The 24,462-nt window shown below is 45.2% G+C and overlaps 1 protein-coding gene across 1 annotated transcript in view; it reads right to left on the bottom strand.

The window, feature by feature from the left end:
• Positions 1-7,813: 7,813 nt before the first annotated feature.
• Positions 7,814-24,462, bottom strand: part of LOC132870988 (zinc finger protein 271-like) — a 96,955-nt gene continuing 80,306 nt past the window's right edge. Inside the window, exons 4-6 of the mRNA XM_060905070.1 lie at positions 20,638-20,705; positions 20,291-20,469; positions 7,814-11,122 (exon numbers count right to left, since the gene is read on the bottom strand). Of these exons, the coding sequence (XP_060761053.1) occupies positions 9,021-11,122; positions 20,291-20,469; positions 20,638-20,705 (2,349 nt within the window). The 3' untranslated portion in view covers positions 7,814-9,020. The remainder of the gene's footprint in view (positions 11,123-20,290; positions 20,470-20,637; positions 20,706-24,462) is intronic.

Below are 24,462 nucleotides of genomic sequence, written 5' to 3'. Positions count from 1 at the left end.
TCACCAGTTAACCTAATCTGCATGTCTTTGGACTGTGGGGGAAACCGGAGCACCCAGAGGAAACCCACGCGGACACGGGGAGAAGATGCAAACTCTGCACAGAAAGGCCCTCGCCGGCCACGGGGCTCGAACCCGGACATTCTTGCTGTGAGGTGACAGTGCTAACCACTACACCACCGTGCTGCCCTCTTCGCTTCATATATATTTATTTTCAACTAGCCAGCCGGGCTGGCTAGTGACAGGGATTACCCGCCAAATGACAAATTAAGTCGCCTCAGGCGACCAGACCACCACAAATTTCAAGCCCTGCATTTAGCAGATGAGCAGTAATGTTCTTTTTGGAGAGCAGTGGCTTTCTCCTTGCAACCTTGCCATGTACACTGTTGTTGTTCAGTGTTCTCCTGATGGTGGATTCATGAACATTAGCCAACGTGAGAGAGGCCTTCAGTTGCTTAGAAGTTACCCTGGGGTCCTTTGTGACCTTGCTGACTATTACACACCATGCTCGTGGAGTGATATTTGTTGGTCGACCACTCCTGGGGAGGGTAACAATGGTCTTGAGTTTCCTCCATTTCTACACAATCTGTCTGACTGCGGATTGGTGGAGTCCAAACTCTTTAGAGATGGTTTTGTAACCTTTTCCAGCCTGATGAGCATCACCAATGCTTTTTCTGAGGTCCTCAGAAATCTCCTTTGTTCGTGCCATGATACACTTCCACAAATGTGTTGTAAAGATCAAACTTTGATAGATCCCTGTTCTTGAAATAAAACCAGGTGCCCACTCACACCTGATTGTCATCCCATTGATTGAAAACACCTGACTCTAATTTCACCTTCAAATTAACTGCTAATTCTAGAGGATCACATACTTTTGCCACTCACAGATATGCAATATTGGATAATTTTACTCAATGAATAAATAACCAAGTATAATACTTTTGTCTCATTTGTTTAACTGGGTTCTCTTTATCTACTTTTAGAACTTGTGTGAAAATCTGATGAAGTTTTAGGTCATATTTATGCAGAAATATAGAAAATTCTAAAGGGTTAACAAACTTTAAAGCATTTCTGTATCTCATGAGAGGATCTTTAGCTCAATAGGTTAAATGGTAGCTCATCCACCAGGTCATGGGTTTGATGCCAGGCCTTCACCTCACCAGGTCCTCGCTTTCCACCCCCAAATTCCATTAGACCTGCACATAGCAGTTATTCCACTACACATACCCTACACTAACTCCATACCTAACCCTCCACAAACCATTCCCTCCCCAATCCCTGACCTTTCTAAACTCTTTATCTGTAACTCAACCTCTCTCTTTCCTAATTCCTAACCCCAATCGTCCACAACCCCATCCCTTACCCTCACCTCTCCAAACCCTTAATCCCCAACCCTATCATCTCCCACTCCCTAAACTCTCTCACCCCAATTCCTAACCCTAACCATTTCAAACCTTATTTGTAATCCCACCCACCCTCTACCCAAACCAGGGTTTGTTTTTCTCCCCTTCCCTCACCCATAACCCGAACCCAATCCCCTCTCTTTTATCACTTAGTAAGCATGCATCGCATTAGAGGATCTTCAGCTCAACAGGTTAAATGGTAGCCCACCCACCAGAAGGTCGCAGGTTTGATCAAGTCAAGTTTATTTGTATAGCGCTTTTAACAATAAACATCATCGAAAAGCAGCTTTACAGAATTTGAACGACTTAAAACATGAGCTAATTTTATCCCTAATCTATCCCCAATGAGCAAGCCTGTGGCAATGGTGGCAAGGAAAAACTCCCTCAGATGACATGAGGAAGAAACCCCGAGAGGAACCACACTCAAAAGGGAACCCTTCCTCATTTGGGCAACAACAGACAACATGGCTATAACATTAACAGTCAGCTTAAATTCAGCTTTAAGCATAAAGTCAGCTTCGTTGATGCTATAAACCCCCCACCGACGGAAACCCGAGCGCAAAACTGTTCATGACAACTGCAGTCCCAAAGTCAGCAAGTCAGCTGCAGTCCCCAGCCACAAAAGCACCACTGCAAGAGTTCAGAGCGTCCTCCAGGCGTGACCCCCAACTGACCACATGGGGCCGTCCTCCACAGGAGCGATGCGATGAGATGAGAGTCCAACCAGACACTGGGCAAAAGTGTATCCTTTATCCTGTTCTACAGGGTCGCAGGCAAGCTGGAGCCGATCCCAGCTGACTATGGGCGAAAGGCGGGGTACACCCTGGACAAGTCACCAGGTCATCACAGGGCTGACACATAGACACAGACAACCATTCACATTCACACCTACGGTCAATTTAGAGTCACCAGTTAACCTAACCTGCATGTCTTTGGACTGTGGGGGAAACCGGCGCACCCGGAGGAAACCCATGTGGACACGGGGAGAACATGCAAACTCCGCACAGAAAGGTCCTCGCCGGCCACAGGGCTCGAACCTGGACCTTCTTGCTGTGAGGCGACAGCGCTAACCACTACACCACCGTGCTGCCCTATAGTGGACTTATTCCTGGTTAATTTTGCTACAGTATTAAAGAGGAATCTAAGATTATTTTTGTTATCTTCTATTAGGGAGGAGAGATATGTTGATCTAGCAGCACGAAGAGCTTTTCTATACTTCAAGAAGCTCTCCTTCCATGCTAATTTGAACACTACCAATTTTGTTTGACACCATTTACCTTCCAATTTTTGAGTGATCTGTTTTAAAGTGTGAGTGTCATCATTATACCAGGGTGCTAATTTTTTGTCTCTGACCATTTTCCTTTTAAGAGGAGCTACATTATCTAAAGTATGGTGGAACATTGACTCTAAGCATTCAGTTGCCTGATCAAGTTCTGCAGGGGCTGACAGTGACCCAATCAAAGTTGATAACTCTGGTAGATCATTTATAAAGCTCTCTGCAGTAGTTGACGTGAATGTACGTTTAATACATTAGCGTGGTGAAGTGCATATATTATTACTCAGACATATTTTGAATGAGATGAGATAAGGATCTGCGATAACTTCAGACTGTGGAAGTATGACTATATTTTCTACGTTTAACCCGAATGTTAGAATTAGATTGAGGGTGTGACCACCATTATGGGTTGGTCCTATGACATTCTGATTAATCCCTACTGAATCTAAAATGGACACAAACACTGCTTTCAAAGAGTCTTCTGGGTTATCGAAGTGAATATTAAAATCTCCGACGACTAAAGCTTTGTCTTAGGAAATAACCAGATCTGACATAAAATCTGCAAATTCAGAAAGAAACTCCGAATATGGCCCCGGGGGCCTGTAAATAATAAGTAACGGAATTAACTGGGTAGATCTATTTTTCGAGGCTACATACATTATTTTAGTATGAAGAACTTCAAATGTATTAAATTTATAACCAGGTTTTTGTGTTACACCTAGATAATCATTATAAATAACCGTGACACCTCCTCCTCTGCCAGTTAGACGAGGTTGGTGTATATAACTGTATCCAGGAGGACTCGCTTCATTTAATGCTATATATTCATTTGGCTTAATCCATGTTTCAGTTAAACAAAGTACATTAAACTCCTGATCAGTAATGAGTTCATTAACCATTAGCACTTTAGATGTAAGCGATCTAATATTTAGCAGCCCCAACTTTAGATCAAAGGTGCCGGCAGCAGCTGTACAGTCTGTACATACTGTAGATCATACTAATTTTATATTGATTAGGCTACTGGAACAAATTTGCTGAATATTTCTACTTTTTTGTTGATTACAGGCTTTCGCCTCACCAGGCCCTCTCTTTCCACCCCCCCAAACTCCAATAGGCCTGCGCATAGCAGAGTTATTCCACAACCCCTACCCTCGACTAACACTACACCTTACCCCAAAATTAACCCTCACCCCTCACCCTAAAACCCAACCCTAACCCCTAAAACCTTACCATAACCCATCACCTCACCTTCATTGTTTCCCTCTTCCCTACTCACAATCTTAAAATAAACCCTACCCCAAGAAAAACCCAAATGCAATATGGGGATGACTGCATGGCATTGGTGGAACATCGAGGAGAAGCCCTAGGAAGGACAGTGCACAAAACGACCTCCATGAAACCGAATCCTAACCCGGTAACCCTAGACTTAAACTATGTCTGAGTTATGAACACTACTTGGAAGGCTGATTCATAAATATGGGGCTTTGTAAGTGAAAACTCTGCCTCTGATGTAGCCTTTACTACTTGAGGTGCCAAAAAATAGCCGATACCTATTGATCTTAGGAGGCATGGCAGGTAGGTATTCACTCAGGTACTGTGGCTCGAGACCATTCAGTGCTTTTAAGGTCAATGGTCATATTTTACAATCAATATCAAATTGGATTGGGAGCCAGTGCAATGTGGATAAGACATGGTTGATGTGGTCATACAGTGGGGCAAAAAAGTATTTAGTCAGCCACCAATTGTGCATGTTCTCCCACTTAAAAAGATGAGAGAGGCCTGTAATTTTCATCATAGGTACACTTCAACTATGAGAGACAGAATGGGGGGAAAGAATCCAGGAAATCACATTGTAGGATTTTTAATGAATTAATTGGTGAATTCCTCGGTTAAATAAGTATTTGGTCACCTACAAACAAGCAAGATTTCTGGCTCTCACAGACCTGTAACTTCTTTAAGAGGCTCCTCTCTCTTCCACTCGTTACCTGTATTAATGGCACCTGTTTGAACTCGGTAACAGTATAAAAGACACCTGTCCACAACCTCAAACAGTCACACTCCAAACTCCACTATGGCCAAGACCAAAGAGCTGTCAAAGGACACCAGAAACAAAATTGTAGACCTGCACCAGGCTGGGAAGACTGAATCTGCAATAGGTAAGCAGCTTGGTGTGAAGAAATCAACTGTGGGAGCAATTATTAGAAAATGGAAGACATACAAGACCACTGATAATCTCCCTTGATCTGGGGCTCCACGCAAGATCTCACCCCGTGGGGTCAAAATGATCACAAGAACGGTGAGCAAAAATCCCAGAACCACACGGGGGGACCTAGTGAATGACCTGCAGAGAGCTGGGACCAAAGTAACAAAGGCTACCATCAGTAACACACTATGCCACCAGGGACTCAAATCCTGCAGTGCCAGACGTGTCCCCCTGCTTAAGTCAGTACATGTACAGGCCCATCTGAAGTTTGCTAGAGAGCATTTCAATGACCCAGAAGAGGATTGGAAGAATGTCATATGGTCAGATGAAACCAAAATAGAACTTTTTGGTAAAAACTCAACTTGTGTTTGGAGGAGAAAGAATGCTGAGTTGCATCCAAAGAACACCATACCTACTGTGAAGCATGGGGGTGGAAACATCATGCTTTGGGGCTGTTTTTCTTCAAAGGGACCAGGATGACGGATCCGTGTAAAGGAAAGAATGAATGGGGCCATGTATCGTGAGATTTTGAGTGAAAACCTCCTTCCATCAGCAAGGGCATTGAAGATGAAATGTGGCTGGGTCTTTCAGCATGACAATGATCCCAAACACACCACCTGGGCAACGAAGGAGTGACTTCGTAAGAAGCATTTCAAGGTCCTGGAGTGGCCTAGCCAGTCTCCAGATCTCAACCGATAGAAAATCTTTGGAGGGAGTTGAAAGTCCGTGTTGCCCAGCGACAGCCCCAAAACATCACTGCTCTAGAGGAGATCTGGATGGAGGAATGGGCCAAAATACCAGCAACAGTGTGTGAAAACCTTGTGAAGACTTACAGAAAATGTTTGACCTCTGTCATTGCCAACAAAGGGTATATAACAAAGTATTGAGATGAACTTTTGTTATTGACCAAATACTTATTTTCCACCATAATTTGCAAATAAATTCTTTAAAAATCAGACAATGTTTTTTTCTGGATTTTTCTTCTCATTTTGTCTCTCATAGTTGAGGTATACCTATGATGAAAATTACAGGCCTCTCATATTTTTAAGTGGGAGAACTTGCACAATTGGTGACTGACTAAATACTTTTTTGCCCCACTGTATCTTCTAGTTCTTGTAAGGACTCTTGCTGTTGCATTTTGAACTAACTGGAGCATGTTTATGCACCTACTGGAACATCCAGACAGTAAGGCATTACAACAATCCAACCTAGAAGTAATAAAAGCATGAACTAGTTTTCCTGCATCATGTAGTTACAGTATTACTTTTTTTTGCAATATTTCTGAGCTGAAAGGTGGCTATCCAAGCAATATTATCTATATGGGCTTCAAATGAAAGACTGGAGCCAATAATCATGCCAGTCTTTTACTGCTGCCCACGAAGAAATAGAAAGGCCATCTCAAGTTACTATTTAATCAGAAAATTTACTTCTAGCTGCATGTGGTCCTAGTACAAGTACTAGTAATGTCTTGCCAGAATTAAGTAGAAGGAAGTTAATAAGCATCCAGTGTCTAATGTCCTTTACACATTCCTTAATTTTATTAAGCTGGTGTCTCTCATCTGGCTTTGCTGAAACATACAACTGTGCCCCCAGCATAACAGTGGAAAGTAATACCATGCTTACAAATATTACCCAGAGGTAGCATATTTTAAGAAAAAAAGCAATGGGCCAAAGACAGCACCTTGTGGAACACCAAACTTTTCTGTATGCATGCTAGTCACTATTTACTTATAGAAACTGACAATGATCAGTTAAATAAGACCTGAGACACCAGAGGACCGTTCCTTTAACACCAATGACATTTTCTAGTCCATCAAGGAGAATAGTATGATCAGTGGTATCAAAAGCTGCACTAAGGTCAAGCAGCACAAGCAAGGAGACACAACCCTGATCAGGAGCCAGTAGTCGGTCATTTACTACTTTAACCTGTGCTGTCGCTGTGCTATGATGAGGTCTAAATCCTGATTGATGCCTTTCAGGGATGTTACTTCCATGTAGATATGAGCATAACTGTTATGCCACAGTTTTTTCGAGGATCTTGGAGATAAATGGGAGGTTTGATATTGGCCTATACTGGGACAGCTGACAAGGGTTGAGGTTAGGTTCTTTAATCAAGGGTCTGACAACTGCTAGGTTAAAGGATTTAGGTACACAGCCATTGCTAAAAGAATAAGTGATTGTTTTTCAAAGAGGTTTGATTGCTTCTGGTGTTATCTGTTAGGTTGAAGATTTTGATGAGGAAATAAGTGAAATTAGTTCAGTCTCTCTAAGGGGTGTAAAACAAATTGTTACTGTGATGTAGTTGTACTGTTCTCTCCAGGGGGACTTATGAAATTGTCTAGTTTTAAATTAATAGTTTGATATTTTGCCTGATATTTTCAATTTTGCCATCGAAAAAACTTCGTCATCAACACTACATATTGAAGGTGTTTTTCTTACTAAAGTATTACATAATTTAAGATTATTGTTATCATCTTCTATTAGGGTGGAGAAAATTGTTGATCAAGCAGTATTAAAAGCTTGTCCATGTAGCCAAGAGGCTCTCCTTCCACACAAATTTGAATACTATCAATTTTGTTTGATGCCATTTTCTAATTTTATGTTTTAAGGTGCATGTGTGATTGTTATACCAGGGTGCTAGTTTTTTTTCTCCTGAATTATTTTCTTTTAAGTTGAGCTACATTATCTAAAGTAAAGCAGAATGTTGACTCTCAGCAGTCAGTTAGCTGATCAAGTTCTGTGGGGTCTGACTGTGAGCCAATCCAAGTTGATAACTTGGAAGACTACTGATAAAACTTTATGCAGTCGTTAACGTGAATGTACTTTTGACACGATGGTGTGCAAGGTACACATAGTATTGCCAAGACATTTCAAAAGAGAGGAGATAATGATCTGAGGGAGCTTCAGACTGTGGAAGTGATGATATTTCCTATGTTTAATATAAATACAAGTATTAGATTGAGAGTGTGACCACTAGGAATCATACAAAAACCTGAACAAAAATAGGGTTAGGTCCTATGACATCCTGATTAACCCCTACTGAATCTAGAATGGACACGAATGCTGTTCTCAGAGTCTTCCAGGTGATCAAAACAAATAATGCCTAACAATTAATTCGTTGTCGAAAGAAATCCGCAAATTCAGAAAGAACTTCAGAATATAGACCACGGGTCTGTAAATAATAATGAGCTGAATCAACTGCATAGACTTTTTTTGGCTACATATGTTTGGATAAAGAACTTCAAACATACTGAATTTTTGTTCAGATTTTTGTACGATTCCTAGATTATGATTATAAATAACCGATGCCGCCTCCTCTACCAGTGAGGCGAGGCGGATGCATATAGCTGGATGAGCTTCATTTCACTGCTCCATAGTCATTTGGTTTGATCCACATTTCTGTTAAACATAGTAATGTTAAACTCCTGTTCAGTAATAATTCCATTAACAATCAGTCTCATGCTGCAGTACTACACTGATGAGAATTGCAGTTTAATCGTTACTTGTATAGTGGCAATTAATGATTACTTAAGGTCAAAAGAAAACATTAATAATCTTGTTTTAAACATCACTATAAAGGTACATATTTTAAAACAGTCATGTAACATGACAATCCAAATTACAGATCATTTTCAGGGGCAGCACAGTGGTGTCGTGGTTAGCACTGTCGCCTCACAGCAAGAAGGTCCAGGTTCGAGCCCCGTGGCCAGCAAGCGCCTTTCTGTGTGGAGTTTGCATGTTCTCCCCATGTCCGCGTGAGTTTCCTCCGGGTGCTCCGGTTTCCCCCACAGTCCAAAGACATGCAGGTTAGGTTAACTGGTGACTCTAAATTGACCGTAGGTGTGAGTAGGAATAGTTGTCTGTGTCTATGTGTCAGCCCTGTGATGACCTGGCGACTTGTCCAGGGTGTATCCCACCGTTCGCCCGTAGTCAGCTGGGATAGGCTCCAGCTTGCCTGCGACCCTGTAGAACAGGATAAAGCGGCTAGAGATAATGAGATGAGATCATTTTCAGCCAAAACAAACAGTCATAATAACAACTATATTTAATGTGACTACTTTAAATCATGCAATGTCTCTGAGTGAGTGCACTTGTAGATCTTAAATGTAACTGAATAAGTTAACATCTTTCCACACTGTGATCAGTGATGCAGCTTCTCTCCTGTGTGAATGTGCTGGTGTTCTTGGAGATGACTCTGCTGAGTAAAACTCTTCCCACACTGTGAGCAGTTATACGGCTTCTCTCCTGTGTGAATGCACTGGTGTGTTTGGAGATGACTCTGCTGAGTAAAACTCTTCCCACACTGTGAGCAGTTATACGGCTTCTCTCCTGTGTGAATGTGCTGGTGTCGTCGGAGAGCACTCTGCTGAGTAAAACTCTTCCCACACTGTGAGCAGTGATACGGCTTCTCTCCTGTGTGAATGCGGTGGTGTCGTTGGAGATGACCTTGCCGAGTAAAACCCTTCCCACACTGTGAGCAGTGATACGGCTTCTCTCCTGTGTGAATGTGCTGGTGTCGTCGGAGAGCACTCTGCTGAGTAAAACTCTTCCCACACTGTGAGCAGTGATACGGCTTCTCTCCTGTGTGAATGCGGTGGTGTCGTTGGAGATGACCTTGCCGAGTAAAACCCTTTCCACACTGTGAGCAGTGATACGGCTTCGTTCCTGTGTGAATGCGCTGGTGTCGTCGGAGAGCACTCTGTTCAGTAAAACTCTTCCCACACTGTGAGCAGTGAGACGGCTTCTTTCCTGTGTGAATGCGCTGGTGTCGTTGGAGATGACCTTGCCGAGTAAAACTCTTCCCACACTGTGAGCAGTGATACAGCTTCTCTCCTGTGTGAATGTGCTGGTGTCGTCGGAGAGCACTCTGTCCAGTAAAACTCTTCCCACACTGTGAGCAGTGATACGGCTTCTCTCCTGTGTGAATGCGCTGGTGTCGTCGGAGAGCACTCTGTTCAGTAAAACTCTTCCCACACTGTGAGCAGTGAGACGGCTTCTTTCCTGTGTGAATGCGCTGGTGTCGTTGGAGATGACCTTGCCGAGTAAAACTCATCCCACACTGTGAGCAGTGATACGGCTTCTCTCCTGTGTGAATGTGCTGGTGTCGTCGGAGAGCACTCTGTCCAGTAAAACTCTTCCCACACTGTGAGCAGTGATACGGCTTCTCTCCTGTGTGAATCCGGTGGTGTCGTTGGAGATGACCTTGCCGAGTAAAACCCTTCCCACACTGTGAGCAGTGATACGGCTTCGTTCCTGTGTGAATGCGCTGGTGTCGTCGGAGAGCACTCTGTTCAGTAAAACTCTTCCCACACTGTGAGCAGTGATACGGCTTCTTTCCTGTGTGAATGCGCTGGTGTCGTTGGAGATGACCTTGCCGAGTAAAACTCTTCCCACACTGTGAGCAGTGATACGGCTTCTCTCCTGTGTGAATGCGCTGGTGTCGTTGGAGATGACCTTGCCGAGCAAAACCCTTCCCACACTGTGAGCAGTGATACGGCTTCTCTCCTGTGTGAATGCGCTGGTGTTGTTGGAGATGACCGTGCAGAGTAAAACTCTTCCCACACTGTGAGCAGTGATACGGCTTCTCTCCTGTGTGAATGCGCTGGTGTCGTCGGAGATCACCTTGCCGAGTAAAACACTTCCCACACTGTGAGCAGTGATATGGCTTCTCTCCTGTGTGAATGCGCTGGTGTTGTTGGAGATCACTCTGTCCAGTAAAACTCTTCCCACACTGTGAGCAGTGATACGGCTTCTGTCCTGTGTGAATGCGCTGGTGTCGTTGGAGAGCACTCTGTCCAGTAAAACTCTTCCCACACTGTGAGCAGTGATATGGCTTCTCTCCTGTGTGAATGCGCTGGTGTCGTTGGAGAGCACTCTGTCCAGTAAAACTCTTCCCACACTGTGAGCAGTGATGCGGCTTTCCTCCTGTGTGAATGCGCTGGTGCGTCTTGAATGCATTCTGATGACCAAAACTCTTTCCACAGTCTGAGCAGTGGTGAATTTCCTTCTGTATACCATTACGAGAAGTGTCAGAACTGAGAGTATTAGTTGATGTTGGCTGACATCTGGAGGGGATCTGAAGCTCATATTTAATCTCTCCTGATTCCCGTAGTCCCACATACTCTTTATAGTGGCATCTCTGGATGTGTTTGTTGAGGTAAATTTGAGATGTATAAGAACGAGGACATGTGGAGCAGGAAAAGACTTGCAGCAGTGCGTTCTTTACTTCAGTGTTCTTTACTTCTGGAGAAACAAAAGGACAAAAATAGCAGAAATTGAACATGAAATGCAACAAGATTATAAACTGTAACAACACTAACCCAATGTAAGGTAGCATTTTTCCTGAACCTCAAACATTCAAGATTCTACATGAATAAAGACTGAGACAAAACAAAAGTTTGAGGACTGTGGCAGCGGGGGCGTGGCCAAGCATCGGTCTGTGAATGGAGGGCGGAATCAGGGAAGGTAAGTGGTGGAGTCTTTGCACCTGATGGGAATTAACCTGTGTTTGTATGTCTTCCCCAGTGACTGCGCCCTTTAAAAGGAGAGAGAGAGAGAGAGAGAGAGAGCAGAGAAAGGGAGCTCTCTCTCCCCAAACAGAACACTTGTGTGCGTGCGTGTGTGGCTGGGAGAGTATGGAAAGCTGAAAAGCTAAGAATAAAGTTTTTGTGAACTCAGTTCTAGCCTGCTGTGCTTTTGTGCTCCACTCACCTGGTCAGATGCAACAAGGACTAATATATAGCAGCCTCTAACTAGGAATACTGGTAGATTCAATAAGGGTGCTAGAACAGCAGTGTGGCAGCGGGGGCGTGGTCAAGCGCCGGTCTGTGACAGGAGGGCGGAGTCAGGGAAGGTAAGTGGCAGAATCGCTACACCTGACTGCAATTAACCTGTGTTTGTGTGTGTCTTCCCAGTGACCGTGCCCTATTTAAGGAGGGAGAGCGAGAGCAGAGGGGCTCATCCCGAAACCAGACGCCGAGTGTGTGGGTGTCTGTAAACTGTAAAACAGTTGTTAGACTGAAAAGTGTGACAATAAATTACGTGTATCAACCTGATCTCTGTCCTGCCGTCCTCTGTGCTCCACTCATTCATAACGAACGGCTACAGTGGTGCCGAAACCCGGAACGAAAGTGGAGCACCAGCCGATCAGCCCCATGGAGTCCTCCCCGTTCGCCGACCTGGTCCACGCCCTCGCCATGGCCCAGCAAAGCCTGCACCAGGCGCTCGTCACCCTCTGAAAAGAACAGGAACGACACTTCGAGGCCCTGGTGCTGGCCCAACAAGAAGACCGAGGGGCTTTCCGGCACCTCCTCGTGTCGGCGGGGTCCACCAGCGCTCCTACCGCGGGCCTGTCTCCCTTCACTGTCACCAAGATGGGCCCGCAGGACGACCCCGAGGCGTTCATCACGCTCTTCGAGCAAGTCGCCAAAGCCTCGGGGTAGCCGATGGAGCAGCGTGCGGTGCGCCTCCTCCCCCTGCTAACGGGAGAGGCACAGCTGGCCGCGCTACAGCTCCCCGCCGACCGCCAGCTGGCCTACGCGGACCTCTGCCGGGCTGTCCTCCAGCGCGTGGGGCGCACCCCAGAACAGCAGCGCCAGCGCTTCTGCGCGTTGCGCTTGGAGGAAGTCGGCCGGCCGTTCGCGTTTGGCCAGCAGCTCTGGGATGCCTGCTGGCAGTGGTTGAGGGCCGACAACCGCGACACCGAGGGAATCATCGACCAGGTGGTGCTGGAACAATTCATCGCTCGCTTGCCAGCAGGAACCGCGGAGTGGGTCCAGTGCCACCGCCCGGTGTCGCTGGATCAGGCAGTCGAGCTGGCGGAGGACCATTTGGCGGCTGTCCCGGCGGCAGGACAGCAGACGGCATCTTCTCTTCTCTCCTCTTCTCTCTCTCTCTCTCTCCCCCCCCCCCTCCTGTGTCCCGTCCTCGCCCCATTCCCCCACCGTGGAGGCGAGGGCCGGCACCACCCCAGCCGCCCCGCCGCCCCTGCGGTGCCCTCCCATTTCTCTCTTCTGTGTCTGTCTCTCCCCCACCTCAGGTGAGTGAGCCCCAGAACACCGGTGCAGAGGGAAAGCCCGGGCCAGTTTGCTGGCGCTGTGGGGAACCGGGCCACTTTCAACAGCAGTGCACGGTGATGGAAGTGGGCGCGGTGGTTCGGATCCCCGACGCGCCAGAGACTGCCCTAGATCGGGCCGGAGCATATCGCATACCGGTAAGTATCCAAGGGGATACATATCAGGCGTTGGTGGATTCTGGCTGTAATCAGACCTCAATTCACCAAAGCCTGGTTCAAGACGAGGCATTGGGGGGAGCACAGTGGGTGAAGGTGTTGTGTGTGCATGGGGACATTCACAGCTACCCTTTGGTGTCGGTCCACATTTTGTTCAGAGGGGGAAAAGTTATAGTGAAGGCGGCGGTTAATCCTCGCCTTACACACTCTTTAATTTTGGGGACTGATTGGCCGGGATTTCGGGATTTAATGACGCACTTAGTCAAGAGTGGGTCCTGCCATTTAACGGGGGGAGGTCCCGGTGTCACTTTGGTGGGAGCAGCTGTCACAGAGCCGTCTACGTCATCTCCGCGTCAGAGTGAGGAGCCGCCGGCCCCTCCTCTCTCTCTTGGGGAATCCCTCGCGGATTTCCCATTAGATCAGTCGCGAGACGAGACTCTGCGACATGCGTTTGACCAAGTGAGAGTAATCGATGGTCAAACGCTCCAGCCGAACGCCACCCCGTCCTTCCCCTACTTCGCAATTATGAAGGATAGGTTATACCGAGTGACGCAGGACACTCAAACTAAAGAGCGAGTCATGCAGCTTTTGATTCCAAAGAGACGCCAGGAATTGGTATTCCAGGCGGCTCACTTTAATCCCATGGCTGGACACCTAGGGTAGGACAAGACACTAGCCTGAATAATGGCCCGATTCTATTGGCCGGGGATTCACGGCGATGTTTGTAGGTGGTGTACGGCATGCCGCGAATGCCAGTTAGTAAATCCAGCGGCCGTTCCAAAAGCGCCTTTGCGCCCTCTTCCATTGATCGAGACCCCGTTTGAGAGAATTGGAATGGATCTCGTCAGGCCATTAGATTGGTCAGCACAAGGGTACTGCTTTATATTAGTTCTGGTGGACTATGCAACGCGATACCCGGAAGCAGTGCCTCTGCGAAATATCTCAGCACACAGTATTGCAGAGGCACTCTTCCGCGTTATCTCCCAAGTCGGAATCCCGAAAGAGATTTTGACTGATCAAGGCACTACATTTATGTCACAGACACTGCGCGAACTGTATGGGTTATTGGGGATGAAGCCGATCCGCACCAGTGTGTATCACCCACAAACGGACGGTTTAGTAGAATGGTTCAATCGCACCCTCAAAAATATCATTAAAAAATTCGTAAGTGAGGACGCACGTAATTGGGATCAGTGGCTCGAGCCCTTGTTGTTCTCAGTGCGAGAGGTTCCCCAAGCCTCCACGGGGTTCTCCCCATTCGAATTATTATATGGGCGTAAGCCGCGCGGCATTCTAGACGTGCTGCGGGAAAATTGGGAGGAGGGACCTTCACAAAGCAAGAACGAAATTCAATACGTTCTGGACCTGCGTGCAAAACTCCACACACTCACCCACCTAACCCAGGAGAATTTGCGGCAGGCCCAAGAACGGCAAGCCCGCCTGTACAACAAGGGTACGCGCCTTAGGGAGTTCACCCAGGGAGATAAAGTACTCGTACTGTTGCCCACTTCGAGCTCCAAATTGATCGCCAAGTGGCAAGGTCCCTTTGAGGTCACACGGCGAGTCGGGGACGTCGACTACAAGGTGAGCTGAACGGACAGGGGTGGGGCGCTACAAATTTACCACCTCAATCTGCTTAAACTCTGGAAGGAGGAGGTCCCCGTGGCATTGGTGTCGGTGGTTCCGGAGAAGGCGGAGCTGGGGCCGGAGGTTCAAAAAGAGGCATTGACATCACGTACCCCTCTGGTTCCCTGTGGAGACCACCTCTCCCCGACCCAGCTCACGGAGGTCGCCCAGTTGCAGACCGAGTTTAAGGATGTGTTCTCGCCCCTGCCCGGTCGCACTAACCTCATAGAGCACCACATACAGACGCCCCCGGGGGTAGTAGTGCGTAGCCGCCCTTACCGACTACCCGAACACAAAAAAAAAGGTGGTTCGGGAAGAACTTGAGACCATGCTCGAAATGGGCATCGTTGAGGAGTCCCACAGTGACTGGAGCAGCCCAGTGGTCTTGGTACCCAAGGCCGACGGGTCGGTCCGGTTCTGTGTGGACTACAGAAAAGTCAACGCGGTGTCTAAATTCGATGCGTACCCAATGCCTTGTATTGAGTTGCTCGATCGACTCGGCACTGCTCGCTTTTATTCGACACTGGATTTGATGAAGGGATATTGGCAGATCCCCTTGACTCCCCTATCCTGAGAAAAAATGGCCTTTTCCACACCGTTTGGTTTACACCAATTCGTCACCCTTCCGTTTGGGCTGTTTGGGGCGCCCGCTACGTTTCAGCGGCTGATGGATAGGGTCCTCCGCCCCCACACCACTTATGCGGCCGCGTATCTAGATGATATCATCATCTATAGTAATGACTGGCTGAGGCACCTTGAACATCTGAGGGCCGTCCTTAGGTCGCTGAGGCGAGCGGGGCTCACAGCCAACCCAAAGAAGTGTGCGATTGGGTGGGTGGAAGTACGGTATCTGGGCTTCCACTTGGGCAACGGGCAGGTGCGTCCCCAAATTAATAAGACGGCAGCGATTGCGGCCTGCCCGAGGCCCAAGACCAAAAAGGGGGTGAGACAGTTCCTGGGGCTGGCTGGCTATTACCGTAGGTTTATACCTAATTATTTGGACGTCACCAGCCCGCTGACTGATCTCACTAAAAAGGGGGCCCCAGATCCGGTCCAGTGGACGGAGCAATGCCAGAGGACTTTTTCAGAGGTAAAGGCTGCACTGTGTGGGGGGCCACTTCTACACTCCCCTGACTTTTCTCTCCCCTTTGTGTTGCAGACCGATGCATTGGACAGAGGGCTGGGGCAGTTTTGTCCCAGGAGGTGGAGGGGGAGGACCGCCCCGTCCTCTACATCAGTAGGAAGCTGTCAGTGCGTGAGGGGCGCTACAGCACCATTGAAAAGGAGTGTCTGGCGGTCAAGTGGGCGGTCCTCGCCCTCCGTTACTACCTGCTGGGGCGCCCTTTCACCCTCTGTTCGGACCACATGCCCTTCCAGTGGCTCCACCACATGAAAGATGCCAACGCGCGGATCACCCATTGGTATCTGGCGCTCCAACCCTTCAATTTTAAGGTGGTCCACAGGCCGGGGGTGCAGATGGTCGTGGCGAACTTCCTCTCCCGTCAAGGGGGGGGGGGGAGTCGGCTGTGGGCCAGACGGCCGCCCGGCCTGAGTCGGGCGGTGGGGGTATGTGGCAACGGGGGCGTGGTCAAGCGCCGGTCTGTGACAGGCGGGCGGAGTCAGGGAAGGTAAGTGGCAGAATCGCTACACCTGACTACAATTAACCTGTGTTTGTGTGTGTCTTCCCAGTGACCGCGCTCTATTTAAGGAGGGAGAGCGAGAGCAGAGGGGCTCTTCCCGGAACCAGACGCCGAGTGTGTGGGTGTCTGTAAACTGTAAAACAGTTGTTAGACTGAAAAGTGTGACAATAAATTACGTGTATCAACCTGATCTCTGTCCTGCCGTCCTCTGTGCTCCATTCATTCATAACGAACGGCTACAGGCAGCTATGCACAGCACTAGCTATAGCCCAGTGGGTCTGAGCAACCAAGGGGGAGTTGTTGGTTTCTGTTTGATTGAATGTCAAGTCGAGGTAATGGCATGCCTAGCTTTATTTACATCGCCTCCAAGACTGAAAAGGAAACTCGGCCCTAGCATTCAAGGTTCTGAAAGATACAACAATGGGCCTTATTTATCAAGCTGGATATGAATAGATTTATTTGCAAATCGTTTCTAGTAGCATTTACAACAGCAAATCTGTATTTTTTCATATGAATTTTAAATATGGATTAGGTTGTCAAGTTTAAAACACTTATTAATTTCAGTTACACACAAATTTAATGAAATTAAATTTTATGGGATTTTGTGAAACCCAGTGGATTCATATTAATGTAATTGATGCAAGCAAGCCAACATCCAGAAATTAAGACATATAAGAATAGTCATTCAATTTAAAAATAAATGTCAGCATATAAAAAAAAGGGACACACTGCAACAGTTCAGATGGCATTTAAGTAGGTCTGCAGCAATATAGGAATTTCCCTAATGCAGTGTTTGAAGAATGTCATGGTGTGGTTTGTAGTCATAAAGCAAACCAAATATCCATGCGTTTAATTATTCATTCATTGGATGCTACTTGTCCCTTAACATGCTGAAGTTCTTCAGTTGCAAGAGTTTAAAGCATATACGCAGAACCATGGCCTCACTTTCGTTTATAAATGCCTTGAGACCTCAAGAATGGCACAGGAATAGTTTTAAGCGCTAGCAATGAATCTAATATAGTAATATTTACGATTAAAGTGATTCATATAGGTAGCGGTCTGAGTGAATGACCTTGACGTCTGTAATGTCACAACAGGAAGTCTATCGGTCTCATCACCATTTCCACTAAACTAAAACACAGAGCTGACTTCAACTCCGATCCTCCATTTTGAGCTAATTCATCACCATGCTACGTAGATGTGTTTTTGGCCGGTGCAGCAACGTAACAGAAGGTGGATTTATGTTGCATTCATGGCCCAAGAATGTTCAAACTGCAAAGATTTGGACGCGTTTTGCGAGAACTTCACGGACACATTGGGCAGCTATGAAGTGGTCTCTCCTTTGCTCTGCACATTTTACTGAAGACTCATACGAGACCTCTGATCTGTTGAGAAGCGTTGGCTATAAGTCCGTATTGAAAGAGGGTGCAGTCCCAACAATTAAAGAAAAATAAAACAAGAAAAGCAAAGTATTTATTTAATTTTTTTTAAAAAGTGAGTTCAGTTGCACCAGTCCTCGTGTAGCGTGAGCTGAGGGTTGTTGCTAAAACCCGGGACGGAACGGGATGGGACATATCACTCAGGCAGTGACCTCCCCGTGGTTGTTGCTAAAATCGGTGACATCCCGTTCCGTCCCAGGTTTTAGTAATCGCCTGAGCCGAGCAGTAATGATGGAGTACTCAGGAATGGAGAGAATGGAGAAAGAGTGGCGCAGTCGTCTGATTTCTAAACTGGATATTGCTGCCATCTCGACCTTATGTGGAAGAAATGAATGAACAGAGAATTGAACGAACAACTGAAAGTCAGATTGTTTCAAAACGATCGGCCTTCAAGAAGCGAGAACATAGACGGGTAAGCTCTGACTCAACACATTGTTTACCTGCATTTAGATTAATCCATGTAGCTTGTATTGTGTATTTAAGTTTGCGGTATAAGATTATTTAATTTGCTTCAGAATGTGATTGTCTTAGTTCATCTGATTATTTAATTAGCCTTTAACGTTTTATCAGTGAAAATGCATGCATGTACATATATGTTGCATAAGTTATAACACCTATCCTGTTTTAATGAGAGTCACCCCACAATCAATGAAGTCAAATTAGTCTTAGTTGAGCAAGTCAGTAATGGTATTTCTTACTTTCACCATAAATTTTTATTTATATGACTTTGGTCGATAGCTGTAAAAGGCCTCAGCCTTAAAACCGGTTCCTGCTGTGACGTCACGCGCTCAGGGCTGGCTGGCTCAGCGGGGCAGCTCAAATGCCAACTGTGCAGTCGATTTTAACTCTCAAAAATATATTTTTTTATTCCCATTTATGCAGCACACAAGAGTCAAGGATGGAGATATTATCCACTCAGAAATTTATTTAAAAATAAAGGTTCTGCATATCTGCTTTAAGGAGTTAAAAATAAACATAATTAAAAAGATTATTTCTCCATAGCATGACTTGTGGAATTATTGAATTCCATAAAAATACTAAAAATGCTCTTGCTTGTTAAACTGCTTGATAATATAACCATCATCACATATACTGCTGAAATAAAGCAAATGTGTTCCAATTGACTTGTACAATGGTTGATAGTTTTGATTGACATCTGCATTAGCCAATGAACAACTTTGCTTGGTTGAGACACGCTGTATGTGTGTGTTCAACTAACTTCTCTCCAGCCAGCTGGCTGTATTGCACTGAAGGTATTACAATGCGTGTCCCCCTCATGGTTTCTCCCTAATTTAGTCATGGCCAATTCCCACCCATCAGACTGCTCTCCAATACCACATAACAGCTACCAACCAGGGAGGGCTATCACGTGCTTCCTCCGAGACAAGTAACATCAGTTGACCGCATCTTTTATGATGCAGCTTTTATTATCTTTCATGCAATGTCAGGGGGTGGCAAAGCACACTCAGAGGAAAGCCCAATCCATTCATGTCCTATTCATGTGCTGTAGAGGAAAATATAATTTTTAGAGAATTGATAATTTTAGAGAGCAGTGATCTTTAGAAAGGTAAGCTTCAGAGACATTGTCTCTCATGTTGATGTAAGATAAAGAATGCTTTTGTGACACATTATTCTATTCTACAAGGTTATCTGAAACATGTGTATATGCAAGATAGCAGAAAATATGCCCCTGACTGTGAAAGGAGATAAAAAAGGGAACATCTGATATGTCAGTCATGTTAAGCTGTATAAAGAGTGCACATGATATCAAAAGGGCGCTTCTCTGGGTCAAACACTTTGTGATTTTCATTGTGGAGAAGCCAGCTCTCGCAAGAGTATAATAAACTCATTTTTCTGTCTGCTTTTTCCTGTCTCGAGGTGTTGAATTATTACGCTTTTCCACTGCAGTGCTCTCACACACCCATGACTGGCTAGTGTAATTGACCGAGCAGGGAAGAGAGAGCATGCCATCTCTCCCTCCCAGAGAGCCCAGACAATTCTGCTCTCTTAAGCGCCCAACCACAGATGACTGAGACATCATCAAGATTCGAAAGTGGCAATATCTGGATGACGGGGAGGATGATGGGGACAACACTTTCCTGCTGTGCCACTCGGGATCCACAGGGCATGCATTTTATGCTACTTCTGGTTAAATTGTGCATGATGAATAAAACTGCAACAGTATTTTGTGGTTTACTATACAGTCAGTTTCGCAATAAGATATGCAGTGGGCTGACTTCACATGTCACAAAGGAAGCCGATAGACTTCACCCTCTCTGGTTGGTCATTGTCACATGATAGAGAAGACCTACCTGGTTGGTGGAACAGGCCAAAATGAGTTCTCTGGGAGTGTGCTCTGGTTATTGTAGACTGCACTGTACAACAGCTTTCATCCCAGAAATACTGTTCGACTCAGAAATGTGTCACTAGATGATACAGAAAATAACCTCTATAACCTCTTAGACAAAAGTAACACCTTGCTGTCTGGTTGTTCCTGTAGGTGCAGGACTGAGTTCTTTGGTGTACTCCTCTTCATACCACACCAAGAGCTCATGTCCTGGGTTAATGGGTCGACAGCACCGATACAGAATTCCCCCTCGATACCAAAATGCCACAAGATTCTGTTCTTCTTCATTACGGGCACAATTCACATACCTAAAAGAGTGAGGCAACATTCCAGAAAAGGTAAAAATCAGATCAGAGTCACAGACTTGAAGAAAGCAAGGCAGAGATATCAGTGACATGAAGATAAAGTTCTTCCAACAAATGAGGAGCTGTAAAATCAAATCACTAAAACGACCCAACAACTGGTGCATTCCTCACCTCATCCAATTCACATCCATCTCTCTTTTGGCATCAATGTATTGTTCGCACTGCATGCTCCTGTATACCTGTAGAAAAATACCACATTTACATTTTTCTTCACTAAATCAATCTATTGCTTTAAATGAGGTATACAGAAACGAGAGCAATGGCTCATGTCAATATTATATTAAGCCTCATGAAGGCTGAAGTAAAAGGTTCTCGACTGTATCTTAAGATTCACAAAACAGCTGACAAGCTCCAAGATGAATTTAGTAACTAGAAAAATGCAGGCAAAGCTTTATCAGAATTTAGGCAAAGGAAAGGTTCATCATGAAAGGCTTTATGTCTGACATGGCAAAGCTGTGCTGTGAATCAGACCTCTCTGATAAATATCCATCCCTTGTTTTTTGGTCTCTAAACAGAAAGTTACAAAAATGCGCAACTTTAAAGTCAGTTCTGTCACTAAATGGGTTTTATATAAAATATTTTGGATTTGTACAAGTAATATTTATTTGCCATAAGTGTTTGGGAGCTAATGTTGGTTTAGTTCAGTGTAGCAGTGTTCATTTTTAAAGATATTTTTTTGGGGGGCTTTTTTCACCTTCATTTGGACAGGACAGTGTAGAGACAGGAAATGAGCAGGAGAGAGAGAGACGGGGAGAGATCGGGAAATTACCCCGGGCCAGAACCGAACCCGGGTCCCCGGACCCACGGCACCTCATCCACCTGAGCCACGACGCCCCCAGCAGTGTTCATTTTTAATTTAAAGAATTTTAAATTTACTTTTAGTCTTAGTTGTGGACTGAAAATTGCAGTTACATTTTAATCTTTTTTTCATAAAGATTTAATTAGTGGAACTCAATTTTAATTTTAGTCTAATTCTAGTTGTCATAATTTTCTCAGATAGTTGCATGGTATTTGTAAAATGTGCCCTGTAGTTTTAAAGGAGAACTGAAGGCAAATTTATCATCAAAATTCTATTTCTCATTTTATAAAATGTAGGAATGCATTTCTGACAGCTATTTTGTCACTGCTATAGACCCTTTTCATGTGACGTCACGACAAACGCGGCCGCCATTTTGGACATGTACTACCAGTAGTTTACCACAGCCAGCATTGAGGAACGGCAGCAAAGAAAGTGTTTATTTTCAGCATGACTTCCATCATGCCACTATATTGTTGTGCACCTGGATGTAGTAACCATCAACAAACAAGGCAAGGTTTATCATTTTATCGGATCCCGACGGAGAAGATGGATAGCGGCCATAAACAGGAAAGATTGGCAGCCCTCGGCATACCAGCGCTTGTGTAGTGACCACTTTGTTGGAGGTAAGACGAATAAAATTAGCCAGAAAAGGCATTACATTGCTGTTAACATTCTGTGGCGGCGAGTGTGTAACCAAATAGGCTAAAATAACCCATTGTAACCTCTTTGTTCTTCTGTAGTAGCTATTAGCTAACGACATTAGCTAGCGTTGTGTTCCTTTGCTGTTGGTAGACTGTAGGACAGATCAGAGGCAGTGTCCTACAAACAGCGCTTAATTTGAGGGGGAGCAAGCCGGAGCGCGCTCCGGAACCTCGGGCGTTGGCTCCGGCAGCTATTTACACTGGATCCGGTGATCCGACACCTCTTTTGACTATGTAACAAAAAAAAAAACCAAATAATTAAATAAAAAATGCAAGTTTATTTAGTGTTAATGTCTGATTTTGATATCTGTCTTGTTGGTGATTTCTCTCATGAAACGACATCCACAAAATATCTGCAGATGAACTTAATTTGCAGTGTTATTACAAAACATGCCCAGAAGCGCAGTGCCGCGCCCCCCTCCCCCTCTCTTTTTTTCCGCAACGGAGCCGCTCATCCTCTGCGCTCCGGGACCTCCCACTTTACAAATTAAGCACTGCCTACAAATAAGTGTTCAAAACAAGAGGAACATGTATTTGTTTCTTAAATCCAGGCCGTTCCCTGTAATCTGTCACAACGGTTGGAGAAAGTAATGGCAAATACAGTGGTGCTTGAAAGTTTGTGAACCCTTTAGAATTTTCTATATTGCTGCATAAATATGACCTAAAACATCATCGGATTTTCACACAAGTCCTAAAAGTAGAGAAAGAGAACCCAGTTAAACAAATGAGACAGAAATATTATACTTGCTCATTTATTTATTGAAGAAAATGATCCAATATTACATATCTGTGAGTGGCAAAAGTATGTGAACCTTTGCTTTCAGTATCTGGTGTGACCCCCTTGTGCAGCGATAACTGCAACTAAATGTTTGCGGTAACTGTTGATCAGTCCTGCACACCGGCTTAGAGGAATTTTAGCCCGTTCCTCCGTACAGAACAGCTTCAACTCTGGGATGTTGGTGGGTTTCCTCACATGAACTACTCACTTCAGGTCCTTCCACAACATTTCCATTGGATGAAGGTCAGGACTTTGACTTGGCCATTCCAAAACATTAACTTTATTCTTCTTTAACCATTCTTTGGTAGAACGACTTGTGTGCTTAGGGCCGTTGTCTTGCTGCATGGCCCACCTTCTCTTGAGATTCAGTTCATGGACAGATGTCATGACATTTTCCTTTAGAATTCGCTGGTATAATTCAGAATTCATTGTTCCATCAATGATGGCAAGCTGTCCTGGCCCAGATGCAGCAAAACAGGCCCAAACCATGATACTACCACCACCATGTTTCACAGATGGGATAAGGTTCTTATGCTGGAATGCAGTGTTTTCCTTTCTCCAAACATAACGCTTCTCATTTAAACCAAAAAGTTCTATTTTGGTCTCATCTGTCCACAAAACATTTGTCCAATAGCCTTCTGGCTTGTCCACATGATCTTTAGCAGACTGTAGACAAGCAGCAATGTTCTTTTTGGAGAGCAGTGGCTTTCTCCTTGCAGCCCTGCCATGCACACCATTGTTGTTCAGTGTTTTCATGATGGTGGACTCATGAACATTAACATTAGCCAATGTGAGAGAGGCCTTCAGTTGCTTAGAAGTTACCCTGGGGTCCTTTGTGACCTCGCTGACTATTACACGCCTTGCTCTTGGAGTGATCTTTGTTGGTTGACCACTCCTGAGGAGGGTAACAATGGTCTTGAGTTTCCTCCATTTGTACACAGTCTGTCTGTCTGTGGATTGGTGGAGTCCAAACTCTTTAGAGATGGTTTTGTAATGTTTTCCAGCCTGATGAGCATCAATAACGCTTTTTCTGAGGTCCTCAGAAATCTCCTTTGTTCGTGCCATGCTACACTTCCACAAACATGTGTTGTGAAGATCAGACTTTGATAGATCCCTGTTCTTTAAATAAAACAGGGTGCCCACTCACACCTGATTGTCATCCCATTGATTGAAAACACCTGACTCTAATTTCACCTTCAAATTAACTGCTAATCCTAGAGGTTCACATACTTTTGCCACTCACAGATATGTAATATTGGATCATTTTCCTCAATAAATAAATGACCAAGTATAATATTTTTGTCTCATTTGTTTAACTGGGTTCTCTTTATCTACCTTTAGGACTTGTGTGAAAATCCGATGATGTTTTAGGTCATATTTATGCAGAAATATAGAAAATTCTAAAGGGTTCACAAACTTTCAAGCACCACTGTAGTGAGTGCACAAACCGTAGAAGGTAAACTGTACGCAGCGCCAGGGCAGTGTGATGGTATGTCTACTTTTAGATTGTGTTAGCTTATCAATGAACACACTCGTCACTCGACGAGTTTCACGTCTTTACGACGGATACTTAAATGTGTGTTAGGTATTATTGTTGCAGTCTAAGCAGTCATTGTAGCAGCTAGATGAGCGAGAACCGAAAGGGTCTGTGCCATAAA

This window comes from Neoarius graeffei, chromosome 22, assembly GCF_027579695.1.
Source record: "Neoarius graeffei isolate fNeoGra1 chromosome 22, fNeoGra1.pri, whole genome shotgun sequence".
Taxonomy (NCBI): Eukaryota; Metazoa; Chordata; class Actinopteri; order Siluriformes; family Ariidae; genus Neoarius; species Neoarius graeffei.
This window is presented reverse-complemented; position numbering and strand designations above follow the sequence as displayed.